The sequence below is a fragment of the Pristiophorus japonicus genome, chromosome 1 (assembly GCF_044704955.1).
Source record: "Pristiophorus japonicus isolate sPriJap1 chromosome 1, sPriJap1.hap1, whole genome shotgun sequence".
NCBI classification, from domain to species: domain Eukaryota; kingdom Metazoa; phylum Chordata; class Chondrichthyes; family Pristiophoridae; genus Pristiophorus; species Pristiophorus japonicus.
This window is the reverse complement of record NC_091977.1, coordinates 344,267,221-344,295,081: the sequence shown is the minus strand read 5'-3', so window position 1 is coordinate 344,295,081 and position 27,861 is coordinate 344,267,221. Positions and strand designations below refer to the sequence as shown.

The following is a 27,861-nucleotide window of genomic DNA, read 5'->3' as shown; positions in this document are numbered from 1 at the left end:
AGGCTTCCTGCAGCCTTCTCACTGCCTCCCCGCCCCTGCCGTCGGGAAACCGCTGCCTGAAAGGCCTGCCTGAAGCACTTTCACACAGGTAGGAACATGGTTTATTTAATCTTTTCTTTGCTTATAAATTTTTATTCAGGTTGGATTTATTTGTATAATATTTGTATAAGTATAACTAAGGATTTATTGTAGAATGTAATGACTTCCCTTCCCCCCCCTCCCCCGACCTCGTTCCGGACGCCTAATTTGTAACCTGCGCCTGATTTTTTAATGTGTAGACAAGGTTTTTTCAAGCCTACAAAAATCTTCACTTGTTAGTTTGGAGTACATTTTCACTGTGGAAACTTTCAAATCAGGCATTAGTGACCGGACACGCCCCCTTTTGAAAAAAAAAAATTCTGTTCAAAAGTGAAACTGTTCTACCTGACTAGAACTGCAGAAAACTTAAATGTGGAGAATTCCGATTTCTAAGATACTCCGTTCTCCACCAGTTGCTCCTAAAAATCAGGAGCAAATCATGTGGAAACTTGGGACCTATGTTTTCTATGCAGCCGAGCCACCTGAAGGCATTGCCAACTATGGCGGGGGAGAATGCAGAAGAAGCTGGAGTCAGTGGAACACTGGTCCAGGCAAAAAAGGGAGGGGGTGGGGGAGGACGAGATTCTGTGGGGGCTACGAAGATTACTTAAGACAGAAATGGGAGAGGGACCAGGAGCCAATATAAGTCAGCAAGGAGAGGGGCAATTGGCTAATGAAAGTTGGTGCGGGATTCAGATACAGATTCCAGAATTTTAGATGAGCCTGAAATTTAGAGGGTAGAGGATGGGGAGGCTAGCCAGAAGCGCATTCGAAAAGTCGAGTCTGGAGATGACAAAGACCTGGATGAGATTTCATTTACAGATGGGCTGAGCGAAGGGAGGAATCAGGAGTCGGTGGTCTTTGTAATGAAGAGTATATGGTGTTGTTAATCCAGCTTGGTGTCAAACAGGCTGACAAGCTTGCAAACAATCTGGTTCAGTCTGAAATATATGTTATCGAGGGGGATGGAATTGGCACTGATATGTTGCTTGTGACAGTGACTGAATCATAGAATCAGAAGGAGAGCATTCGACCCATTTTGCCTGTGTTGGCTCAAAAAGAGCTATCCAGCCTAATCCCACAATCCAGGCCTTGGTCCGTAGCATTGTAGGTTATGGTACTTCCAAGACCATATCTACGTAGTTTTTAAATGTGATAAGTATTTATGCCTCTACCACCCTTTCAGGCAGTGAGTTCCAGACCCTCAACCCCACTCTAGGCAATAAAGGTTCTCCTGAACTCCCTCTAATCATTCTGCCAATTACTTTAAATCTATGCCCCCTGGTTATTGACCTCTTTGCTCGGGGAAATAGGTCCATCCTATCCACCCTATTCTAGGCCCCTCATAATTTTATGCACCGCAATGAAGTCTCCTCTCAGCCTCCTCTGTTCCAAAGGAAACAACACCAGCCTATCCAATCTTTCCTCACAGCTAAATTCTCCAGTCCAGGCAACATCCTCGTAAATCTCCTCTGTACCGTCTTTAGTGCAATCACATCTTTCCTGTAATGTGGTGACCAGAACTGTACGTAGTACTCTAGCTGTGGCCTAATTGGTGTTTTATACAGTTCAAGCATAACCTCCCTGCTCTTATATTCTATGCCTCAGCTAATAAAGGAAAGTATCCTGTATGCTGCCTTAACCACCTTATCTACCTGTCCTTCAGTGCTCTGTGGACATGCATTCCAAGGTCGCTCCGTTTCTCAACGCTTCTCAATATCCTACCCAAATGCATTACCTCACACTTCTCCGGATTAAATTCCATTTGCCACTTCTCTGCCCACCTGACCAGTCCATTGATATCTTCCTGCAGTCTACAACTATCTTCCTCACTATCAACCACACGGCCAATTTTTGTATCATCTGCAAACTTCTGAATCATGCCCCCTACATTGAAGTCTAAATCATTGATGTATACCACAAAAAGCAAGGGACTGAGTACTGAGCTCTGCGGAACCCCACTGGAAACAATATTCCAGTCACAAAAACATCAGTTGAACATTACCCTTTGCGTCCGGCCACTGAGCCAATTTTGGATCTATCTTGCCACTTTCCCTTGGATCCCATGGGCTCTTACTTTTCTGACCAGTCTGCCATGTGAGAGCTTGTCAGAAGCCTTGCTAAAATCCATGTAGACGACAAACGCACTACGCTCATCAACCCTCGTTACTTCCTCAAAAAATTCAATCAAGTTAGTCTGACACAGACTTCCCTTAACAAATCCATGCTGACTGTCCTTGATTAATCCGTGCCTTTCTAAATTTTTTCAACAATTTGCCCACCATCGAGGTTAGGCTGACTGGCCTGTAATTACTCGGTCTATGCCTTTCTCCCTTTTTAAACAACAGTACAACGTTAGCAGTCCTCCAGTCCTCTGGCACCACAGCTGTAGCCAGAGAGGATAGAAAAATGATGGTCAGAGCCTCCGCGATTTCCTCCCTTGCTTCTCTTAACAGCCTGGGATACATTTCATCTGAGCCGGGCGATTAAACTACTTCCAAAGATGCTAAACCACTTAATACTTCCTCTGTTGTTTATCTCATCGAATATTTCAGACTCCTCCTCCTTAACTACAATGTCTACATTGCCTCTCACTTTTGTGAAAACAGACACAAAGTATTCATTAAAAGCCATGCCCATGTCTTCTGCCTCCATACACAAGCTTCCTTTTTGGTCTCTAATAGACCCAACACTTTCTTTAATCATCCTCTTACTCATTATGTATTTATAAAACATCTTTCTGTTTTCCTTGATTTTACTTGCCAATATTTTTTCATGCCCTCTCTTTGCTTTCCCAATTTCCTTTTTAATTTCTCCTTGCACTTTCTATACTCCTCTGGGCTTTCTGCAGTATTTAGCTCTTGGTATCTGACATAAGCTTTCCTTTTTTAGATTATCCTAACCTATACTCCCCTTGACATCCAGGGGGCTCTAGATTTGCGAGTCCCACCCTTTTTCTTTGTGGGAACATGTTTGCTCTGAGCTCTCACTATCTTCTCTTTAATGCCTCCCACTGCTATGGCATGGATTTACCTTCAAGTACAGGGTAGCTATTTCCAGTCCACTTTTGCTAACTCACACCTGTTCTTAATAAAATTGGCCTTTCCCCAATCGAGAACTTTTACTCCTGATCTATCTTTGTCCTTTTCCATAACTATGCTAAATTTAAATCTAACTGAATTGTGATCACAACTGCCAAAATGTTCTCCCACAGATACTCCTTCCACCTGCCCAGCTTTATTCCCTAAAACTAAGTCCAGAACCCTCCCCCTCTCTGGTTGTGCTTGCTACTTATTGGCTAAAAAAGTTCTCCTGAATACATTTAAAGAATTCTGCGTCCTCTATACCTTTTATACTGATTCTATCACAGTTAATGTTAGGGTAGATGAAATCCCCAACTATTACTGCCCTTTTGTTTTTGCACTTCTCTGAATTTGCCTGAATATTTGCTCTTCTATCTCCCTCTGTCTATTTGGGGGTCAATAGTACACTCCCAGCAGTGTAATAGCCCCTATTTGTTCTCCAGTTCAACCTATACCCTTCAGCCAATGTCCCAGATTTCTCCATTACCATCCCTGGGTGTGTCCTGTCCCACTGGCAGGACAGACCCACCCAAGGTGGCGGCACAGTAGTATACAGTCGCGAGGAAGTGGTCCTGGGCATCATCATCATTGACTCCAAACCCCATAAAGTCAAACACAGGTAAGGAAACCTCCTGCTGATCACTACCTACCTCCCTGCCTCAGCTGATAAATCAGTACTCCTCCATGTTGAACAATAATTGGAAGAAGCACTGAGGGTAGCAAGGGCAAAGAATGTACTCTGGGTGGGGGACTTCAATGTCCATCACCAAGAGTGGCTCGGCAGCACCACTACTGACCGAGCTGGCTGAGTCCTGAAGGACATAACTGCCAGACTGGGCCTGCGGCAGGTGGTGACAGAACCAACACGAAGGGAAAACCTGCTCGACTTTGTCCTCACCAATCTACCTGTCACGGATGCATCTGTCCATGACAACATTGGTAGTAGTGATCACCGCACAGTCCTTGTGCAGACGAAGTCCCATCTTCACACTGAAGACACCCTCCATCGTGTCGTGTGGCACTCCCACTGTGCTAAATGGGATAGATTCAGAACAGATCGAGCAGTTCAAAACTGGACATCCATGAGGCGGGTGTGGGCCATCAGCAGCAGCAGAATTGTATTCCACTAGAGTATGTAATCTCATGGCCCGGCATATCCCTCACTCTACCGTTACCATCAAGCCAGGGGACCAATCCTGGTTCAATGAGGAATGCAGAAGAGCATGCCAGGAGCAGGACCAGGCGTACCTAAAAATGAGATGCCAACCTGGGAAAGCTGCAAAACAGGACTTGCATGCATGCTGAACAGCAGAAAAAGCATGCTATAGACAGAGCTAAGCAATCAAAAGATCGGATAAAAGCTCTGCAGTTCTTCCAAATCCAGTCATGAATGGTGGTGGACAATTAAACATCTAACGGGAGGAGGAGGCTCCATGAATATCCCCATCCTCAATGATGGCGGAGCCCAGCACACAAGTGCAAAATACAAGGCTGAAGGGTTTGCAACCATCTTTAGCCAGAAGTGCCGAGGGAATGATCCATATCGGCCTCCTCCTGAGGTGGTCCTCACCATCACAGAAGCCAGTCTTCAGCCAATTCGATTCACTCCATTGAATATCAAGAAACGGCTGAGCGCACAGGATACAGCAAAGGCTATGGGACCCGACAACATCCCGTCTATAGTGCTGAAGACTTGTGCTCCAGATCTAGTCGCACCTCCAGCCAAGCTGTTCCAGTACACTGGCATCTACCTGACAATGTGGAAAACTACCCAGTTATGTCCTGTCCATAAAAAGCAGGAAAAATCCAATCCGGCCAATTACCGCCCCATGAGTCCACGCTCAATCATCAGCAAAGTGATGGAGGGTGTCGTCGACAGTGCGATCAAGCGGCACTTACTCACCAATAATCTGATCACCGAAGGTCAGTTTGGGTTCCGCCAGGACCACTTAGCTCCAGACCTCATTACAGCCGTGGTCCAAACATGGACAAAAGAGCTCAATTCCAGAGGTGAGGTGAGAGTGATTGCCCTTGACATTAAGGCAGCATTTGACCCAGTGTGGCATGAAGGAGCCCTTGCAAAATTGAAGTCAATGGGAATCAGAAGGAAAACTCTCCACTAGCTAGAGTCACACCCAGCACAAAGAAAGATGGTTGTGGTTGTTGGAGGTAAATCATCTCAGCCCCAGTTCATCGCTGCAGGAGTTCCTCAGGGCAGTGTCCTAGGCCCAACTATCTCCAGCTCCTTCATCAATGACTTTCCCTCCATTATAAGGTCAGAAGTGGAGATGTTCGCTGATGACGACAGTGCTCAGTTCCATTCGCAACTCCTCAGTCCATGCCCACATGCAACAAGACCTGGATGACATTCAGGCTTGGGCTGATAAGTGGCAATTAACCTTCGTACCACACAAGTGCTAGGCAATGACCATCTCCAACAAATGAGAGTCAAACCACCACCTCCCCATGATATTCAATGGCATTACCATCACTAAATCCCCCACCATCAACATCCTGGGGGGTCACCATTTAACAGAAGCTGAACTGAACCAGTCACAAAAATGCAACAAGAGCAGGTCTGAGGCTGGGTATTCTGTAGCAAGTGTCTCACTTCCCGGCTCTCCAAAGCCCTTCCACCATCTACAAAGCACAAGTCAGGAGTATGATGGAATATTCTCCACTTGCCTGGATGAGTGCAGCTCCAATACACTCAAGAAGCTCGACACTATCCAGGACAAAGCAGCCCACTTGATTGGCATCCCATCCATCACCTTCAACATTCATTCCCTCCATGATCAGTGCACCGTGGCCGTAGTGTGTACCATCTCCAAGATGCACTGCAGCAATTCACCAAGGCTTCATCGGCAGCACCTCCCAAACTCGCGATCTCTACCACCTAGAAGGACAAGGGCAGTAGGCGCATAGGAACACCATCACCTGTAAGTTCCCCTCCAAGTTACACACCATCCTGACTTGGAAATATATCGGCATCCCTTCATTGTCGCTGGGTCAAAATCTTGGAACTCCCTTCCTAACAGAACCGAGAGAGTACCTTCACCACAAGGACTGCAGCTGTTCCAGAAAGTGGCTCACCACCATCTTCTTAAGGGCAATTAGAGATGGGCCATATCCCACACCCCAGAATGAATTTTTTTAAAAATGGTCTCATTTGATGATCCTTCTAACATATCATCCCTGTTAGAGATCTTGGTCACGAAATTGATGCACTCACCGCCCACTGCCGCCGGCATTCCTCCTCGGGTTCTGCCCAGTGTCAGTTTCAATCTGGTCTGGAGCAGGCGGGAGGGGAGAGCCGCCGGGAACTGCCCGCTGACAGCTGAGTGGCGTAACTGGACTCCCGTCCGCCGAGATGCCAGATTGGTACGGGCGGGAGTCGGCAGCAGAATGGGGTTGGACCGCTGCAAGGAGGCTAGTCTGTCCCCGATGGTAGGTATGAAGAGCTGAAACAAAAGGTGAGTAAACATTTTTTTATTTTTTTCTTTACAGGGACTGACCTGTATGGGGTCTCCTGAAGGTGTTCCGATGTTTTTTTTCAATTGCTTTTTCTCTGCAGGTTTTCGACCCTCCGAGGGCCCGACTCCATCCTCGGTGGCACTTTGGTGGCAAGCGCCTTTGCCACCGAAATTGGGAGCTCCCGCTGGCTGCCACTCAGATTGGAGGCATAAGTCCCTCATTTGCCGCCCGTCGCCCTTTGATGAAAACCCCGCCCAAAGTACCGTCAGGTACCTCGGCGGCCATCAGCGTTTTGGGCAGCACTTGGGTGGACGGCAGCCTTCACCAAATTCAGGCCCCATGAATCCGAAGAAATTGCAAATTATAAAAGAAAAAATGATTTTATAAAAGAAAAACTTGTGCCAGCTCAGCAGACACAGAGAACTAAGACAGAAAAACAGGCATGCATGGCACAGCTATGACGATAAGGGATTTAGCATGGAGCCTTAAAGATAAACAAGCTGTCTCTTGAAAGGACAATAAGACATTCAGACAGAGATTAGGAAGAAAATGGCCTCATTTGTGCCCTTTCCCCATGACATTTGAATGGGTAAAAGACAGGCAGACTGAGGAGAGAGTTTCCTCAAGGTGGATCTCATGCGGGCTTCGGCCTAACACCTTGGTCAAGCTCAAACCACTGAGGTGAACCCCCATGCTGGTTTCAGCCCAACACCTCCGCCAGCTCAGGATCTGTTCAGACAGAGACCATCGCTCTGTCTTAATGTCCATCCGCTCCATTCTAGGGCAGTTGTATGTCCACTATATCTACCTTAATCAGGTGTTGCATCTGATTATGCTTATAACTGCTGCTCTTTAATAAAATGCCTTACAACTCCTAAGACCCTTTGGGTAATCTATGTGTGACCTGTAATCCAAATCTTACATCCCTTCTCACAGCTGTTGTTTCTTTTACCAGTATTGCATGACCCCCACTTGATTTTTATCCCCCTCTCTATCTCGTCTGAAAACCTTGTAACCAAGAATGTTGAGCTGCCATTCCTGCCCTTCTTTCAGCCATTTTGCAGTAACAGCTATATCATATCATACTTCCACATGTCTGTCTGTGCCCTCAGATCATCTGCCTTATTCACTGGACTCCTTGCATTGAAGTTTATACCATTTAGCACTGCCAAACTCAATTGTTGTCTATTTTCTCACTTTTGTTTCCTCTACCTTCCAAACTCAATTAGTTTACTGCCTTCCATTTCCAGGTTTGCAGCTCTCCCTTTTGATTCTATGCTCAGGTTCCCATCCCTCTGCCAAGGCAATTTAAAATTTCGCCAACAGCACGAGCAAACCTCCCTGCAAGGGTATTGATTCTAGCCCTATTGAGGTGCAACCCGCCCGTCCCAACTCCCCGTGAACCAATGTCCCAGGAATCTAATGCCCCCCCTCCTGCACCACCTCTCCAGCCATGCAATCATCTGCTCTATCTTCCTATTGCTGTACTCACTAGCGCATGGCACCAGGAGTAATCCGGAGATTACTACCTTTGAGGTCCTGCTTATTAATTTTTTGTAACTCCCTAAAATCAACCTGCAGGACCTCAGCCCTCTTGGTACCAATATGGACCACGACCTCTGGCTTTTCACCTTCCCCCACTCAGAATGTCCTGCAGCCGCTCAGTGACATCCTTGGCCCTGGCATCAGGGAGGCAACATATCATCTTGGAGTCATGTCTGTGGCCACAGAAATGCCTGTCTTTTCCCCTAACTATTGAATCTCCTATCACTATTGCTTTTTTGCACTTCTTCCTCCCCCACCCATACACCTGAGCCACCCATGGTGCCATGGACTTGGTTCTGTCTGTACTCCCCAGAGGAACCATTGCCTTCACCAGTACGCCGAACAGGAGACCGAGATGTATTCAGGGGACTCCTGCACTACCTGCCTGCTCCTCCTTGTCTGTCTAGCAGTCACCCATTCCCTCTGCCTGTTAACTCTTAAGCTGTGTGATGACCACCTCCTGAAACGTGCTATCCACGAAGCGCTCAGCCTTGCAGATGCACTGGAGTGACACCAGCCGCTGCTCAAGCTCCGAAACCCAGAGCTCGGGTCAGCTGACGACACTTCCTGCACATGTGGTTGTCCAGGACACAAGAAGTATCCTGGATTTCCCACATGGCACAGGACTGGAGATAACATTTAGCTGGAGAAAATTGCAGCTCATCCAAGACTGGATGCCAAACCGTGCGACAGCACAGGGACAGTGGAAAGGTCAAGAGATGCGGTGGAGAAATACAATTTGGTGTAATCAGTGTACTGTGAAAGCTGATCCCAAGTCAGCTGATGTCATTGTCTAGGGTATAATATGTGCATTAGGAAGAGGAGGAGCCAAGGAGAGACTCACAAGCTAACGGTACAAGAGTGGGAAGAGAAGCCATTGTTACAGATGCTCTGTCCACAACTGACCAGGTTAAAGTAGAACCAAGCAAAGGTAGTCCTACCAATATTGAAAAAAATTATCTATATTTTGTTCTCAGGATCTGGATGATGCTGGCAAGGTCGCATTTTTTGCCCATTCCTAGTTATCCAGAGGTGGTGGTGGCAAGTCTTCTCTTTAAATGGGTGCAGTCCTGCAATGGTGTTAGGCAAGGAATTATAGCTAACTGACCCAACAATAATGAAGAAAAGGTGATAGATGTCCAAGTTATGATGATGTGAAACTTGGAGGGGATTGCGCTCTCACGATACTACTGCTTGTCCTTCTTGTTGCAGGAGGGAAGTGCTGCCAATCTAACCTTGGTGAGTTGCTACAGTGCATCCTGAAGATCGTTCATTCTGCAACTACAATGCAGTGATGCAGGGAGCATGTATTCCAGTGGCAGGGGTACCAATCAAGTGAACTGCTATATCTTAGATGGTGTTGAACTTCTTTAATGTTCTTGCAGCTGCACCCATACAGACAAGTACACTATTACACTCTTAACGTGAGCCTTAAATATGGTGGAGAAGCTTTAACGGAGGTGAGCCACTCATCAGAGTACTCAGCCTCTATGCTGATCTTGTAGCCACAGTGTTAATATGTGAATCCCAGTTCAGGGTCTGGTAAATGGTGATCCGCTCCACCCCCCAAGGATGTTGATGGTGGGGCTCTTGGCGATGGTGGTGCCATTGAAGATCAGACCGAGTTGGATGGTCTTTTTCTCGTTCAAGACAGTCATCACCTGGCACTTGCATGGTGCAAATGTCACCTACCACATATCAGCTCAAGCCTGGATGGTATCCAGGTTCTGATGTTAGTTAGAATGGCATACTTCATTATCAACATTGTAAATGGAGCTCAACATTCTGGAATCATCAGTGAATCGCCCTGCTGGAGAACCAAGAGGCACTGGAGGATGGCGTGGTGAAGTGTCGAAAGCTGCATAGAGGTTAAATAGGACGATGAGGAATGATGCACCATGGTCACTGTTGGGTTGATTGGGGCTGTTTTAGTGCTGAGAGAGTCAGAAACCTGATTGGAGTGCTTCAAATAGGGAGATGTGGGAGAGATGGGCCGAAAATTGGTAGGCAATATATTCAAGGACTTGCGAGGAAGAGCAGGTTGGAGATGAAGCAGTAGTTTGTCGGAAGAAAGGAGTGGAGGAGAGATTTTTGAGGAGGGGTTGGTGATGCCGGATTGGGAAGAGAGGTGAAAATCCCTCGATAGGTAACCATTAACAGTTAAGAAGGGCAGTTTAGTGGTCAGGACTTTCGTACAAATGGGATTGAGGGAGCAGGAGTTCGGCCTTTTGGATGAGATGAGCTCACAGAAGACTTGGGGGCAGGAAACGAAAATGGGACAGAAACTAGAGAAATCAGCCCAGTGCGAGATGCAGGAGGGAATGGGGAGAAATGCTAACAATTCTGAAGGTTGCATAAAGTACACAGTTAGTAGCATGTTTGCCTCAATCGAGTCAAAAGGTTGTGGGTTCAAGTCCCACAGCAGGATTTCAGCACATATCTAGGTTGCCACTTCGGTGGAATACTGAGGCAGTGCTGCATCGTTGGATATGCTGACTTTTAGATGAGACATTAAACTGAAGCCCTGTCTGGATGTACAAGATCCCATTGCACTATTCGAAGAGCAGGGAGTTCACCTGGTATCCTGGCCAACATTCACACTTCAAATTTTCATCAATAAAATGAACCCTGAAACATTCTCAGCAGTAACATTATACTGTATTAGAATGAAGTTCCATGTCACAATTAAAAGGCAAATCATAAATAATCAGCTAGCTACATTGTAGACCAGATTCTATTGTGTAATTATTTTTCCCACTTTCACATAAATAAATTAATTGATGATTTTAATATTACTACTAGCATCAAGATGTAAAAAAAATCCAATGTTTGACAAAGATAACAATACACAATTTTAAACACTTTTAGCCTTATGACAACGATTCATCGATTAGCAGCAAAGGGAGATAAAAAAAGCTTTGGTGAAAAACCTGAACTAATCAATCTTACCGAGTGAAGAATAGGCTCCTGCAGGGATATTAGATGCAGTTAAACGGCTCGCTCCAGAGCGCACAGTGGAATGGCGTGATTTTGCAGATGCAGCAGCATTCACATCTATGTCACTTCTAGAGCGCTGCAAACCACCAGGGGTAGCTGCAGACTTTGCACTTGGGCCTGAAAGAAAGGAAAGGAAAAGATTATGAAATTTAACAGGTGTTAGTAAAAATAACAAAGTTCAAGTGCAATAATGGTTCTGAGTCATCAAAAGAAGTAGCCAGCATCATGAAGTTGAACAAACAAAATATTACCACGATTTTAAGAAATACAATACAGGTATCAAATAGAAATAGAACAAAACAATGGATTGACCTCAGCTATAATTACATACTCGTATCACAAGGAAACATCTATCTGCCCATTTCAAAAAGTTCAATTATAACAGAAACTGAATAAACGATCCATATTGCGTAACAGACTGTAAGGAATAATTACACAGGTTTGACCTCCAAAATCCGAAGTTCCAGAATCCAGAATGTTCCGGAATCTGGGCACCGGGCCAATCTGTGGTGGGGGTCATCCGGAAACCAGAAAATGTTCTGATATCCGGACTCCCCCCCCGCCTCGGCGAACCGACCGCCCCGGCCCGACTTCGCCTGCCCCGCCTCCCTCTCCTTCACCTCGGCTGCCCGACCCCACCTATCTCGCGCCAGATAAGGAACTCCTCCACGGTGGCGGGGCCCCACCCAAGCATTTCCTCGCGGCAGGGCTCCATCCGAACATTCCCTCAGCGGTGGGGCTCCGCCCGATCAGGTCCTCGGTGGTGGGGCCCCGCCCGATCAGGTCCTCGGTGGTGGGGCCCCGCCCGATCAGGTCCTCGGTGGCGGGGCTCCGCCCGATCAGGTCCTCGGTGGTGGGGCCCCGCCCGATCAGGTCCTCGGTGGTGGGGCCCCGCCCGATCAGGTCCTCGGTGGTGGGGCCCCGCCCGATCAGGTCCTCGGTGGCGGGGCTCCGCCCGATCAGGTCCTCGGTGGCGGGGCTCCGCCCGATCAGGTCCTCGGTGGTGGGGCCCCGCCCGATCAGGTCCTCTGTGGTGGGGCCCCACCCGATCAGGTCCTCGGTGGTGGGGCTCCACCCGATCAGGTCCTCGGTGGTGGGGCTCCACCCGATCAGGTCCTCGGTGGTGGGGCTCCACCCGATCAGGTCCTCGGCGGTGGGGCCCCGTCCTATCAGGTCCTCGGCGGTGGGGCCCACCCGATCAGGTCCTCGGCGGTGGGGCCCACCCGAACGCTTCCTCGGGGGCTTGGCCTCACCCGACGCCCTCATCGACGGGGCCGTCGACCCAAACATCTCCCCCGGTGAGCACCGCCCCCCGCCCCCCACTTCCCGACGTTCGGAAATACGGAAATACCTGAACCTGGGCTTGGGTGTTTCCGGATTCGTGACGTTAGAAAGACGGTGCGAAGTCCAGAAAAACACGAAAACCGGCTCGGCCTCGGTCCCGAGATTGCCGAATTCGGGAGGTCGAACTTGTATTTAAGATCCCAAAGTTTGATTTCCAGACTGTGCTCAGTCAACTGATCTCAACCAGAAGAAAAGCTTGGAACTTTGGAGGTCCAAAGAGTTTTAGGGTCCATGTACAGAGATCACTAAAATGTAGTAGTTAGGTTCAAAAAATAATCAAAAAAGCTAATGGAATGTTAACCTTTATAACTAGACAGCATAGGTGCAGGAGCAGGCCATTCGGCCCTTTGAGCCTGCACCACCATTCAATATGATCATAGCTGATCATACAACTTCAGTACCCCACTCCTGCCTTCTCTCCATACCCCCTGATCTCTTTAGCCGCAAGGGCCACATCTAACTCCCTTTTGAATACATAACGAACAGGACTCAACAACTTTCTGTGGTAAATAACTCCATAGGTTCACAATTCTCTGTGTGAAAAAGTTTCTCCTCATCTCGGTCCTATATGACTTACCCCTTATCCTTAGACTGTGACCCCTGGTTCTGGACTTCCCCAACATCGGGAACATTCTTCCTGCATCTAATCTGTCCAATCCTGTCAAAATTCTATATGCCTCAATGAGATCCCCTCTCATTCTTCTAAATTCCAGTGAATATAAGCCGAGTCGATCCAGTCTTTCTTCATATGTCAGTCCTGCCATCCCGGGAATCAATCTGGTGAAACTTCATTGCACTCCCTCAATAGCAAGTATGTTCTTCCTCAGATAAAGGAGAGGAACCTTTGCTATAGCTGTACAAATCCTTGGTTCGGCCCCATCTGGAGTACTGTGTACAGTTCTGGTCACCGCACCTTAGAAAGGAAACATTGGCCTTGGAAGGTGTTATATATGTGGACTTGTATTTACTCTGTACAGCCACCAGAGGACTCATTTCCCGGAGTACCAAGGGATCCCATAATCCCTTGGGAGCACAGGTATTTAAGAAAGCTTCACAAGTTGGAGAGGCACTCTGGAGACCTGCAATAAAAGACTACGGTCACACGTTACTTTGGGCTCACAGTATTCAGTCTGACTCTTTCTCCATACACAACAGAAGGAGTGCAGTGCAGATTCACCAGAATATTGCCAGGGCTCCAAGGGTCAGATTAAGAGGGTAGATTACATAAACTAGGCTTGTATCCCTTGGAATATAGAAGGTTAAGGGGTGATTTGATTCAGGTTTTTAGGATTTTGAAAGGAATTGATAGGGAAGATAGAGAGAAACTCTTTCTGCTCATGGGGGAATCTAGGACAAGGGGACATGACCTTAAAATTAGAGTCAAGCCATTCAGGAGAGAAGTTAGGAAACACTTCTTCATGCAAATTGTGGTAGAAGTATGGAACTCTCTCCTACATAAAACAGTAGATGCTAGCTCAATTAATAATTTTAAATCTGAGATTGGTAGATTTTTGCTAGACAAGGGTATAAAAGGGTTTGCATGGAGTCAAGCTACAGATTAATCATGATCTCATTGAATGGCGGAACAGGCTCGAGGGCCGAATAGCCTACACCTGTTCCGATGTTCCCAGTACATTATTGTAGCCAGCAATTTGCTTTTGGACTGGGGCAGCAAGTGACTTTGGAAAATGCCCATTTTAAGTGGTCCAAGAATGCCAAACAAGCCTGAAAGCATGCCTTCTGAACCAGAGTACACCTTTGCTGGCAAAATCATTGGCCAAATACATTATTTCTCTTTGACTCTCAGTCTACAGGCTCATGGTTCATTTTCTGTACAACGGATTTCCCATTCTGAGAAATAACCAGAAGTAAACAGTCTATGCAAGATTTTGCAAAGACTCTGTACACTGGTAATGTTAACATTAGATGTTTACAACTTGTCCATGCTGATCTAGAAATTTGTAACCATGATCCACCAGGATGTGGTCATGACAAATCCTGTGCAAACTTCCTGACACAGAATTGTGGAGAAAGGTCTATTCCAGGTTATGGGGCCCTACGAACAATTATATTAAGACTTTGGGCAATTCTCACATGAAAACATGTCTGTATTTGGAGCTTTGGCCCAACAATTTCCCCTTGGGCAATATGTCACAATCGTTCTCCTTTGAAGGAGTTTTATTTCCAATTATCTATATGAGAACAAGGCTTCAGGTCCATTATTAGTGAAGTAAATAAGTATTAAAAGTAATAAAGTGCTGCTGATCTCTTGGTACTGAGATGCTGCTAAGTCACAGCATCATCTGAAGTCTAACTGTTTAGGGGCAGTATTTTCTTGGCAGCAATTAATGCCAGTGTGAGTTCAGCAACCAGTATGGCTGGGATATGTATGCTTACTGTGCTAGTCTTTCCAAGGAGGCCATTTCACCCATCATGTCTATGCTGGTGCTTTTCTGGAGAAAGCTTTATCTGAGTAATGCGGGAAATGCAATGCAGCTGTTCCTTTAGTGTTTAATGGAGGACAGACACACCAACGTTAGTGTCCTCAACCAGGCCAACATACCCAGTATTGAAGCACTGACCACACTTGATCAGCTCTGCTGGGCAGGCCATATTGCAAGCACTCTTCTCGGAAAACCTTTATGGCAAGCGAGCCCCAGGTGGGCAGAGGAAACTTTACAAGGACACCCTCAAAGCCTCCCTGATAAAGTGCAACATTCTCACCGACATCTGGGAGTCCCTGGCCAAAGACTGCCATAAGTGGAGGAATTGCATCCGGGAGGGCTTTGAGCTTCTCGAGTCTCATCATCGAGAGCATGCAGAAATCAAGCGCAGGCAGCGGAAAGAGCGTGCGGCAAACCAGTCCCACCCACCCTTCCCCTCAATGACTATCTGTCCCACCTGTGACAGGGACTGTGGTTCTCATATTGGACTGTTCAGCCATCTAAGGACTCATTTTTAGAGTGGAAGCAAGTCTTCCTCGATTCGGAGGGACTGCCTATGATGATGATGACGTACCTAAGTCAAATGACAAGTCACAGGATCATGTTTTTATCATATGCATTTTACACAAGGATCATAAGCCTCAGTAACTGTGACACTTATGACCTTGAATGCTCATCATCAAAACTATGCATGTTGACAGAATTTTGGTGTCAGGTCATAGAAACATAGAAAATAGGTGCAGGAGTAGGCCATTCGGCCCTTCGAGCCTGCACTACCATTCAAGAAGATCATGGCTGATCATTCACCTCCGTACCCCTTTCCTGCTTTCTCTCCATACCCCTTAATCCTTTTAGCCATAAGGGCCATATCTAACTCCCTCTTGAATATATCCAACGAACTGGCATCAACAACTCTCTGCAGTAGAGAATTCCACAGGTTAACAACTCTGAGTGAAGAAGTTTCTCCTCATCTAAATGGCTTACCCCTTATCCTTAGACTGCATCCCCTGGTTCTGGACTTCCCCAACATCGGGAACGTTCTTCCTGGATCTAACCTGTCCAGTCCCGTCAGAATTTTATATGTTTCTATGAGATCCCCTCTCATCCTTCTAAACTCCAATGAATACAGGCCCAGTCGATCCAGTCTCTCCTCATATGTCAGTCCTGCCATCTCGGGAATCAGTCTGGTGAACCTGCGCTCCACTCCCTCAATAGCAAGAACATCCTTCCTCAGATTAGGAGACAAAACTGAACACAATATTTCAGGTGAGGCCTCACCAAGGCCATGTACAACTGCAGTAAGACCTCCCTGCTCCTATACTCAAATCCCCTAGCTATGAAGGTCAACATACCATTTACCTTCTTCACCGCCTGCTGTACCTGCATGCCAACTTTCAATGACTGATGTACCATGACACCCAGGTCTCGTTGCACCTCCCCTTTTCCTAATCTGCCGCCATTCAGATAATATTCTGCCTTCATGTTTTTGCCACCAAAGTGAATAACCTCACATTTATCCACATTATACTGCATCTATCATGCATTTGCCCACTCACCTAACCTGTCCAAGTCACCCTGCAGCCTCTTAGCATCCTCCTCACAGCCACCCAGCTTAGTGTCATCTGCAAACTTGGAGATATTACACTCAATTCCTTCATCTAAATCATTGATGTATATTGTAAGTAGCTGGGGTCCCAGCACTGAGCCCTGCGGCACCACACAAGTCACTGCCTCCCATTCCGAAAAGGAACCGTTTATCCCGATTCTCTGCTTCTGTCTGCCAACGAGTTCTCTATCCACATCAGTACATTACCCCCAATACCATGTGCTTTAATTTTGCACACCAATCTCTTGTGTGAGACCTGTCAAAATTATTTTGTAAGTCCAAATACACCACATCCACTAGTTATCCCTTGTCCACTCTACTAGTTACATCCTCAAAAAATTCCAAAAGATTTGTCAAGTATGATTTCCCTTTCATAAATCCATACTGACTTGGACCGATCCTGTCACTGCTTTCCAAATGCGCTGCTATTTCATCTTTAATAATTGATTCCAACATTTTCTCCACTACTGATGTCAGGCTAACCGGTCTATAATTACCTGTTTTCTCTCTCCCTCCTTTTTTTAAAAAGTGGTGTTACATTAGCTACCCTCCAGGCCATAGGAACTGATCCAGAGTAGATAGACTGTTGGAAAATGATCACCAATGCATCCACTATTTCTAGGGCCACTTCCTTAAGTACTCTGGGATGCAGACTATCAGGCCCTGGAGATTTATCGGCCTTCAATCCCATCAATTTCCCTAACACAATTTCCTGACTAATAACGATTTCCTTCAGTTCCTTCTTCTCACTAGACCCTCGGTCCCCTAGTATTTCCAGAAGGTTATGTGTCTCCCTTCGTGAAGACAGAACCAAAGTATTTGTTCAACTGGTCTGCCATTTCTTTGTTCCCCATTATAAACTCACCTGATTCTGACTGCAAGGAACCTACGTTTGTCTTCACTAATCTTTTTCTCTTCACCTATCTATAGAAGCTTTTGCGGTCAGTTTTTATGTTCCCAGCAAGCTTCCTCTCATACTCTATTGTCCCCCTCCTGATTAAACCCTTTGTCCAGGTGTTGAAACCTGCTACTGTAATGACAATAAATTATACAACCTATGAATGGTCAATGACAAGTAATGGGCAGCAGTCAAGGAACCTGGTCACCTCCAGTAGAGCCAACAAGCTTCAGATGGATGAACATCTGGAAAATGGTAGTAGGACCCTTGATGGAGGAAATGCCATTAAAAGACATGAGCTAATGCTTGAATGGCATCCACCACCTGCAAATTGTGGCGCAGCTGCAACATATAATTGTCAATGGAAAAGCAATCAGGGGCAGTGCCTTATAATGCGATGTGGAGGATAGTCACAGGAGGTCTGATGATGATCAACAGTATTGAAAGATTTTGGCAGATATTTGTGCAGACACGGTGACTCAAATATGGAGGCAGGCAGTTTACTTTAATGCATGTAATGGACTAGTGCCGAAGGGGATAGTGTACAATCTCAGCCCAGCTGCGAAACACATTGTACTAATGCCTTAAGCCCTTTGTATGCTACTCCATTTAAGGAACAAAATAATATGCATTTAGACAGCTCATTTCATGTCCTCAAGATGTTCCAAAGCACTTCACTGTCTATGAATTAATTTTGAAGTGTGTTGGAATAGTCAAGTCTAGAGGTAACAAAGAGAGGTAGAGAGGTTTAGGAAGGGAATTCCAGAGCTTAGGCAAACATAGCAGCCATTTTGTGTACAGCAAGGTCCCAGAAACAACAATAAATTGAACACCAGTTAATCAGTTTTTGGTGCTGTTGGTTGAGGGATAAATGTTTGCCAGGACGCCAAGAGAATTCCCCATTAACTTCTTCAAATAGAGCCACGGGTTCCTTTATGTTTACCTATACAGGGGCCTTGGTTTAATATCTCATCCAAAAGATGACACATCCAACGACCCCTCAGTACTGCACTGTGTTTTCGAATGATGTCGCCGAGGGGCAGCATGTAGATGAGAAATTGGAGGGGGCCAAAGATAGATCGTTGGGGGACACCAGAGGTAACGTTGCGAGAGTGGGAAGAGATGCTTTTGCAGGTGATTCTCTGGCTACGATTAGATCGATAAGTATAGAACCAGGTGAGTGTCGACCCACTCAGCTTTGGGTGGGTCGACACTCACCTGGTTCTATACTTATCTATCTAATCGTAGCCAGAGAATCACCTGCAAAAGCATCTCTTCCCACTCTCACAACGGTACCTCTGGTGTCCCCCAACGATCTATCTTTGGTCCCCTCCAATTTCTCATCTACATGCTGCCCCTCGGCGACATCATTCGAAAAAACAGTGTCAGTTTCCACATGTAAACTGAAGACACCAAGCTCTACCTCACCACCACCTCTCTTGACCTCTCCATTGTCTCTAAACTGTCAGACTGCTTGTCCAACATCCAGAACTAGATGAGCAGAAATTACCTCCAACTAAATGTTGAGAAGACCTGAGCCATTGCCTTTGGTCCCTGCCACAAACTCCATTCCCTAGCCACCGACTCCGTCCCTCTCCCTGGCAACTGTCTGCGGCTGAATCAGACTGTTCACAACCTTGGTGTCATATTCAACTCCGAACTTGGGTAAGGACCACATCTCCGCGGCATCATCAAGACCGCCTATTTCCACCTCGGGAACATTGCCTGACTGTGCCCCGCCTCAGTTCATCTGCTGCTGAGATCCTCATCCATGCCTTTGTTACCTCTAGACTTGACTATTCCAACACACTCCTGGTCGACCTCCCATGTTCTACCCTGCGTAAACCTGAGCTCGTCCAAAACTCTGCTGCCTGTGTCCTAACTCGCACTAAGTCCCGTTCACCCATCATCCTTATGCTCGCTGACCTACATTGACTCCTGGCTAAGTAACGCCTTGATTTTAAAATTCTCACCGTTGTTTTCAAATCCCTTTATGGCCTCACCTCTCCCCATCTTTGTAATCTCCTCCAGCCCCACAACCCTCCGACTTATCGGTGCTCCTTTAATTCTGGCCTCTTGAACATCCCCGATTTTAATTGCTCCACCACCGGAGGGCTTGCTTTCAACCGCCAAGACCCTAAGCTGTGGAATTCCCTCCCTAAACCTCTCCGCCTCTCTTTCCTCCTAAAAGACACTCCTTAAAATCTACCGACCATCTGCCCTAACATCTCCTTATGAGGCTCTGTGTCAAATGTTGTTTTATAATGCTCCCGTGAAGTGCCTTGGGACATGTTACTGTGTCAAAGGCGCTTTATAAATACAAGTTGTTGTTGATTTGTCAGCCTAAATTATGTGATCAGCTCTTGAAGTGGGGTTTAAACCAACCATCTTCAAACTCAGGTATCTCTGAGTCTTGATTTTTGCCTGTTTTATTTGCTCTATATGGCCATCTATGGGCGTGGTTCTCAAACTTTTTTGGTTGAAGGACCCCTTTTCAAATCGATTAGTAATCACAGACCCCAAAAGATCCCTTTCAAAATCGATTAGTAATCATGGACCCCCCCCCCCCAATCGGAATTATACTCATATGAAAGTGCTGCGTGTAAAGTGTTTTAACAATGCTCTTAAGAAAACAGGTATTAACTTACAGATATCAGTGAAATGGGTGTACCTGTTTCTCACACCAATTCTGGATACTCTGCAGCAGCAGATGGCCACTATTAGCCACTTAGCGCTGGACAATTTTTAAAGCTATCAGCAAGCTGACCAAGGTGAGTGAGAGCATGAGCACCCATGCACATGTTGGGATGCAGCTGAAAACATGATTCATCGCCAAGCTGTCCCCCTGGCATGTTCTGTAACAGTTGCACTATGGGATTGTTCATGTTTGCGTGAACACGTTCAGGTGTGTGTTTGAAGGGCCTTGCAGGTGCTCTGATCATGTGTTGGGAGGATGGCACAAGAAATCGGCTCGACCGGTAGGGAGCGCTTGTTGCGAACTGAGTAAGAGCTGTGGGTCTGTGTAAGGGGGCAGGGCCAGCCGCTGAGAATAATTTACAAGAACTGAATCAGTGTTGGTTTTATACAGAGGAGCAGGCTTGAAATGACCTGATTCTATGATCAAAGGGGCACCTTGCGCACACAAAATATTTCAGGTCATAAATCCCCGGCATGCCCTCATCGCTATCTCAACTCAGCAGCCTGGCCTCAAATCGAATAACTTCAGACAGAGGTTAAATGAGCCGGCAAATCTCGGAGGAAAAGGCGACCCAGCACAGTATGAGTAACCCGGGGGGGGGGGGGGGGGGGGCGGTAAAACCCCCCTTAATCCCAGTACACAGGCTGACTGAATGACAGAACACTCCCAGAATAAGTGGAGAACAACTGCCTCTTCATACCCTATATGCACTGGCAATGTACACCTTTTCCAGTTCAAGTTTCCATTTCTCATCACGGTCTTTATTGCATCAAGGACAGCAACTCGAGAACCCTGATTTTGTGGTAGGGCCTGGGGCAGGAGAAGAGCTGGCCTCTGGGAAGGCCCGGCCCACTGGCCATCCTGTGACCACCCCCCCCCCCATCCCCGGCAGCTCGGCTGAGCTCGTCGCAGGCTCTTGTCACCATCCCCTGGTCCCAACTTGCAGTTCCAAGCAGCGGCAGCGGCTCCTCGTCCACAGTCTCAACAACAAGGTGCGCAGTGTGGGACTTACCTAATCCCAGAGCTTAAGGAAAACCATAGCTCCAGCAGTGCGGGGGGGTACTGGGCAGGGAGGCAGAGAGTGGACAGGCGGCAGACCCCGTGCAAAGTCTCTGTGGACCCCAGAGATCCACGGACCCTAATTTAAGATACACTGATCTATGGTGACCTATTGCTGGTGTGCAACCTAAAAAGCACAGATAGTTTTTCTTTTGTATGCTTGCATTGAAGAGGACCACCTAGTGTATATTGAAAATCAGGAAATGGCAGACTTACTAAATCCTTAATTTGCATCGGTCTTCACAGTTGAGGATGAGAAAAGTAAAAATAAATCAAACAGAGGAACTTATAGATTTAATAAATTAAAAAAAAGGTGATGGAGAATAATGAGACAAAAGATAGCCAAACCTCCAAGATCCAATGGTTTCCACCTCAGAGTATGACAAGCGGAAATTGTAGATGCTCTCGTCATGATCTTCCAAAAATCTCTCTATTCAAGAATTGTCCCCTTGGATTGGAAAATTGTCAATGTCACGCCATTATTTAAGAAGGGTAGTAGAGATAAATTAGGAAATTATAGACCTATTCAGTCGAACGCCTGTTGTGGGGAAGTTACAAGAATCTATTATTAAGGACAGAGTGACTGAGCAATTAGACAAATATTAACTATTAAAGAGATGCAGCATGGATTTGTAAAGGGCAAGTCATGTGAATTTTTTTTGAGTATGTAACTAACGTGGTAGATAAGGGACTGTTAACAAAAATGAGCGAGCATGGAATTGGAGGCATCCTATTGACATGGGTAGGGAATTGGTAAGGAGGTAGGAGACAGAGAGTAGGGATAAAGGGTATGTATTCAAATTGACAGGATGTGACTACTGGTGTCTTCCAAGGATCTGTACTGGGGCTTCAGCTTGTCACTATATTTATAAGTGACTTGGATCAAGGAATAGACAGCCGTATATCTAAGTTTACTGACGACACTAAATTAGGTGGCATTGTAAATAGAAGAGATGAGAGCAGAAAGTTGCAAAGGGGCATCGATAGATTAAGTGACTGGGAAAAACTGTGGCAGATGCAGTTCAATGTGGGAAAGTGTGAGGTCATCCCCTTTGGATCTAAGAAGGACAGATTAGAATATTTTTGAAATGGTGAGAAGCTTGGAATTGTGAAGGAGCATAGAGAATTAGGGGTCCACCGACAAAAATCACTAAAATTTAGTGGACAAGCACAAAAAATAATTTAAAATACGAATGGAATATTGCCCTTTATCTCAAGAGGGCTGAAATACAAAGGGGTGGAAGCTATACTACAATTGTATAAAGCTCTGGGTAGACCCCATTTCATGGAAATCATATAATCATAGAAATTTATGGCCCATCGTGACAGCACCAGCCGTAAAGGAGCTATCTAGCCTAATCCTATTTTACAGCTCTTGGTCCATAGCCTTGTAAGTTACTGCACTTCAAATGCACATCCAAATACTTTTTCATTGCGGTGAGGGTTTTGGCCTCTACCATCCTTTCAGGCACTGAGTTCCAGACCCCCACCATCCTCTGGGTGAAAACTTTTCTCAACAATCCTTCTACCAATTACTTTAAAACTATGCCTCCTGGTTATAGACCTCACTGCTAAGGAAAATAGGTCCTTCATATCCTCTCTATCTAGGTCATCATCATTTTATACACCTCAATTAAATCTCTCCTCAGCCTCCTCTACTCCAACGAAAACAACCACAGCCTATCCAATCCTTCCGTACATCTAAAATTCGCCATCCCTGGCAAGTATCTGGAATGGTAGCATGGTGGTTAGGTTACGGGACTAGTAATCCAGAGGCCTAGACTAATAATCCGGAGACCAGAGTTCAAATTTAAATTCAGTTAAATTTAAAAATAAAATCTAGTCTTCATCAGTAATGGTGACTATGAAACTACCAGATTGTTGTCATAAAAACACATCTGATTCACTAATGTCCTTTAGAGAAGAAAATCTGCCGCCCTTACCCGGTCTGGACTATTGTGACTCCAGACCCACAACAATGTAGTTGAGATGGTCCAGCGAGCCACTCAGTTGAAACAAACTGCTGCAGAAAATAAAAATAAAAACAGACGGACCACCCGGCATCGACCTAGACACTGACTTCAGACATGACAATGGCACATCCATCCCAGTCGACCCTGCATAGTCCTCCTCACTAACATCTGGGGACTTGTGTCAAAATTGGGAAAGCTGTCCTACAGACTAGTCAAGCAACAGCCGGACATAGTTATACTCACAGAATCATACCTTTCAGACAATGTCCCAGACTCCTCCATCACCATCCCTGGGAATGTCCTGTCCTACTGGCAGGACACCCCTCGAGAGGTGGAGGCACACTGGTATACAATCAGGAGAGAGTGGCCCTGGGAGTCCTCAACATTGACTGTGGACCCCATGAAGTCTCATGGCTTTAGGTCAAACATGGACAAGGAAACCTCCTACTGATTACCACCTACTGCCCTCAGCTGATGAATCACTACTCCTCCATGTTGAACACCACTTGGAAGGGTAGCAAGGGTACAGAATGTATTCTGGGTGAGGGACTTCAACATCCCTGCATCCAATCTGCGATGTGAGAGATAAGATGTAGGATACACATGAACAAAAACACGAAGGTGAGTGTTAAACAACGTACACTGTCCAACATTTCATAGTTTTAGTTCTGAATTTTTAAATATAAAACTAACCTCTTGATGTACCTCCGCTTGCAACTGACCATTTAGCAGGAAAGGCACGGCTGGAAAGAAACCAAAACAGCTTACATCAACCCAGGCAGGGAAAATAAATGACCACAGATTTGTATGCTATATGTCCCATTTATCTCATAATACATTATTCTATTAAATACTTTCAAAAAAGAAACTTAAAACATTCCCATTATGTAACCAACATCTTAATGGGGCCTCCATCTTTGACATATTATCAATATATAGTTTTCCATCACTGACCCTTGGCTTCCATCACCCTCTGCTGACAATTACTTTCACTGAATTGTGGTGGTTGCTGGATTATCACAGAAGCTGAATAAGTTGAATTCCATTTTTATTACCGGAGATTCCAGAATTTCTACTGATGTTTAAGGGATTGAATTTGGTAACACCGTTCATTTCTCCATGAAAATCTCAAACTGGTGCCCTTCAATGTTCTGACAAACGTTGGGGGTCTCAGGGTCTAACAGTACTTTGATGGATGGGGTCCTAGAGTTCCAAGAACAGTAGAGTGCAAGGTTCTAGGATTACTGGGAGAAGCATCCTAGGGTCTTAAAAGAAGTGGCTACAGAGATACTGAATGCATTGGTGGTAATCTACCAAAATTCCCTGGATTCTGGGGAACTGTAACGCCACTATTTAAAAAAGGAGGCAGACAGAAAGCTGAAACTATCGACCAGTTAGCCTAACATATGTCGTTGGGAAAATGCTGGAGTCCATCATTAAGGAAGCAATAGCAGGACATTTGGAAAGCATGATTCAATCAAACAGAGTCAACATGGTTTTATGAAAGGGAAATCACGTTTGACAAATTTGCTGGAGTTCTTTGAGGATGTAACAAGTAGGGTGGATAAAGGGGAACCAGTGGATGTGGTGTATTTGGATTTCCAGAAGGCATTCGATAAGGTGCCACATAAAAGGTCACTACACAAGATAAAAGTTCACGGGGTTGGGGGTAAGATATTAGCATGGATAGAGGATGGGCTAACTAACAGAAAACAGGAAGTCGGGATAAATGGGTCATTTTCTTGTTGGCAAACAGTAACTAGTGGGGTGTCGCAGAGATTGGTGCTGGGGACTCAACTATTTACAATCTATATTAATGATTTGGATGAAGGGACCGAGTGTAATGTAGCCAAGTTTGCTAATGATACAAAGATGGGTGGGAAAGCAAATTGTGAGAACACAAAAAATCTGCAAAGGGATATAGACAGGCTAAGTGAGTAGGCAAACATTTGGCAGATGGAGTATAATGTGGGGTTATTTAATTTGGCAGTAAAAATAAAAAAGCAAATTATAATTTAAATGGAGAAAAATTGCAAAGTGCTGCAGTACAGAGGGACCTGGGGGTCCTTGTGCGTGAAACACAAAATGTTAGTATGCAGGTACAGCAAGTGATCAGGAAGGCAAATGGAATGTTGTCCTTTATTGCAAGGGGGATGGAGTATAAAAGCAGAGAAGTCCTGCTACAACTGTAAATGGTATTGGTGAGGCCACACCTGGAGTACTGCATACAGTTTTGATCTCTGTATTTAAGGAAGGATATACTTGCATTGGAGGCTGTTTCAGAGAAGGTTCACTAGGTTAATTCCGGAGAAGAGGGGGTTGACTTATGAGGATAGGTTGGGCCTATAACACATGGAGTTCAGAAGAATGAGAGGTTATCTTATCGAAACATATAAGATAATGAGGGGGCTCGACAAGGTGGATGCAGAGAGGATATTTCCACTCATAGGGTAAACTAAAACTAGGGAACATAGTCTCAGAATAAGGGGCTGCCCATTTAAAACTGAGATGAGGAGGAATTTATTTTCTGAGGGTTGTAAATCTGTGGAATTCTCTGCCTCAGAGAACTGTGCAGGCTGGGTCATTGAATATATTTAAGGCAGAGATAGACAGATTTGTGAGCGATAAGGGAATAAAGGGTTATGGGGAGCGGGCAGGGAAGTGGAGCTGAATCCATGATCAGATCAGCCATGATCTTATTAAATGGCGGAACATGCTCGAGGGGCCAAATGGCCTACCCCTGCTCCTATTTCTTATGTTCTTATGATCTTGAGGCCAGGAAGGTGGGGGGGGATGGTATTGGGGAGGAATGCCTCAGGTGAGGGAGCACAGGATCTAAAAGGTTTAGTAACACCAAGAGGGGCCATATAATCTGCGACTTGGTTGTCTTGGAGTCCAGGAAGATTGAGAAGGGACAGTGTCTGGTAGTGCTGGGGGTTTGTAGGATTTGACAAAATTGAGAAGAACAGGATCTAAATTCTAACAGCCTAGTGGGAGAGGGGGGTGGGGAGAAGAGTAGGATATCAGGAACAAAAGTGCTGTTGGTTATTTTTGAACCAATAGTGCCATCATTACCTCCCCATCAGCCTCTTCTCTGAACCATCCACATCTCCTTTAACATCAACAACACCCCTGTACGCACTACCAACCAGTTTGTTGCTTTTTTTTTTACTGCTTTAAAGCATTTAACCATAAAGTTTCAGCTTTTTTAAATTAATGGACAGAAAAATCAGACAAAAATGGACACGGAGCCGAAGAGAATAGGTGACTAAAAAAAAGAGGTAGGCTTTAAAGAGGAAAGAAAGGTGGGGGGAGTGTGCAGTGTCACCTTCTGCATTGCAGGTGAATAGTGTCCTAATTTCCAGACTGGTCGATGACATGCACGGCACCCTTCTATGTACTTCCAGTCCAATTATGTTACTTCCGCTCAAGAGAACGTTCCAGGGTCTAACTCTCCAGTCTGTGGGATCTCTACTGTTCTTTACCTTCGTATAAGCCCTTTCTATCTCTCACTTTCCTTGTTATCCAAGGTTGTTTAATTACACAAGTAGAGCTCTTGCCTTTAGCGGTATGTACAAGTCTTGTATTCTATCACTGTTCATCTGTAAATAGATCTGCCCAGTCTACTGGCGTTAATTTCAGCCTTTCCTAAATCTAAAACCTTGGTTTGTGACTCACCCTTCTTCCTCTCAAGCCTAATACTGAATTCTATCATATTATGGTCACTGTTAGCTAGGCGTTAAGATTATTGATTAGTTCAGGTTCATTACTCATTACTAAATCTAAGATGGCTTCTTCTCTTGTCCATCGACATCTCCCAGTCCACCATGTTAATAGCTGCCTCAAAAGAGAAGTTGTGGATTTGAAGTAAAACATGTAATTAAGATATTAACACAGACAGTTCAATGATTAAATTGAATAATTATTGTGGAATGTGGAGTTTTTTTATTTTGGTTAAAACCTGATTTTGGGCATAAATTCTAATTACCGATGAAAAGTGGCCGAGGAAAATTTTTTATAAGAGCATTTTGAATGATTTAATTGGTTCATTAGCAATGACAGGCAACAATTTACATTAAGAACATTAATCAGAAGTGATTACATGGGGAATTTTGATTTTAAATGTTATCGAAGTGCAACAAAAATCCTAACAGTTAAAGAAGCTTTTCAGAATCTTCAAAAATTGGGACCACCGAAAGTAAAAAAAAACTGAGACCTCAAAATTATTTTGAAGAGTCAGGGAATTAGAAATTGCCCTCCGCCCCAAATGTAGCGGATAATTCAAATTAAATGAATATTCTCCGCCCGCATCCATGGGGCGGAGAATAGAGCGAAATTGTCCTCTTTTTCTCTTTTAATTTTTTGCGGCGGTGTTTGGGGTGAAAGTGCGTTGGGAGTGGGGCAGTGGGCGGGTGGTGTCATCAGCGTGACGCTAATGATGTCAGCACGATGCGAAAGTGCTGCATCGTGCTGATGCGTAGCAACGTCCCTCTCCTTCAGTTAACTGGGAGGCCCGCTGCAAACTCTGCAGCCACTTTAGTAGCACCCACTAGGCCACCAGGGAGGGTTTCGGCCGGGCCAGCTGTCCGGCACCCGTGGCCGCCATTGTCAGGCCTATTTCATTCGGCCGGCAATTAAAATAAAATGGCGGCTACAGCAGTA

The 27,861-nt window shown here is 45.5% G+C and overlaps 1 protein-coding gene across 6 annotated transcripts in view; it reads right to left on the bottom strand.

The window, feature by feature from the left end:
* Positions 1 to 27,861, bottom strand: part of LOC139273284 (CLIP-associating protein 2-like) — a 650,606-nt gene that overhangs the window by 261,782 nt on the left and 360,963 nt on the right. For all 6 annotated transcript variants that reach the window (XM_070889996.1, XM_070889987.1, XM_070890014.1 and 3 more), the window contains exons 17-18: positions 23,893 to 23,942; positions 11,130 to 11,294 (exon numbers count right to left, since the gene is read on the bottom strand). In XM_070889996.1, coding sequence (XP_070746097.1) covers positions 11,130 to 11,294; positions 23,893 to 23,942 — 215 coding nt within the window. The remainder of the gene's footprint in view (positions 1 to 11,129; positions 11,295 to 23,892; positions 23,943 to 27,861) is intronic.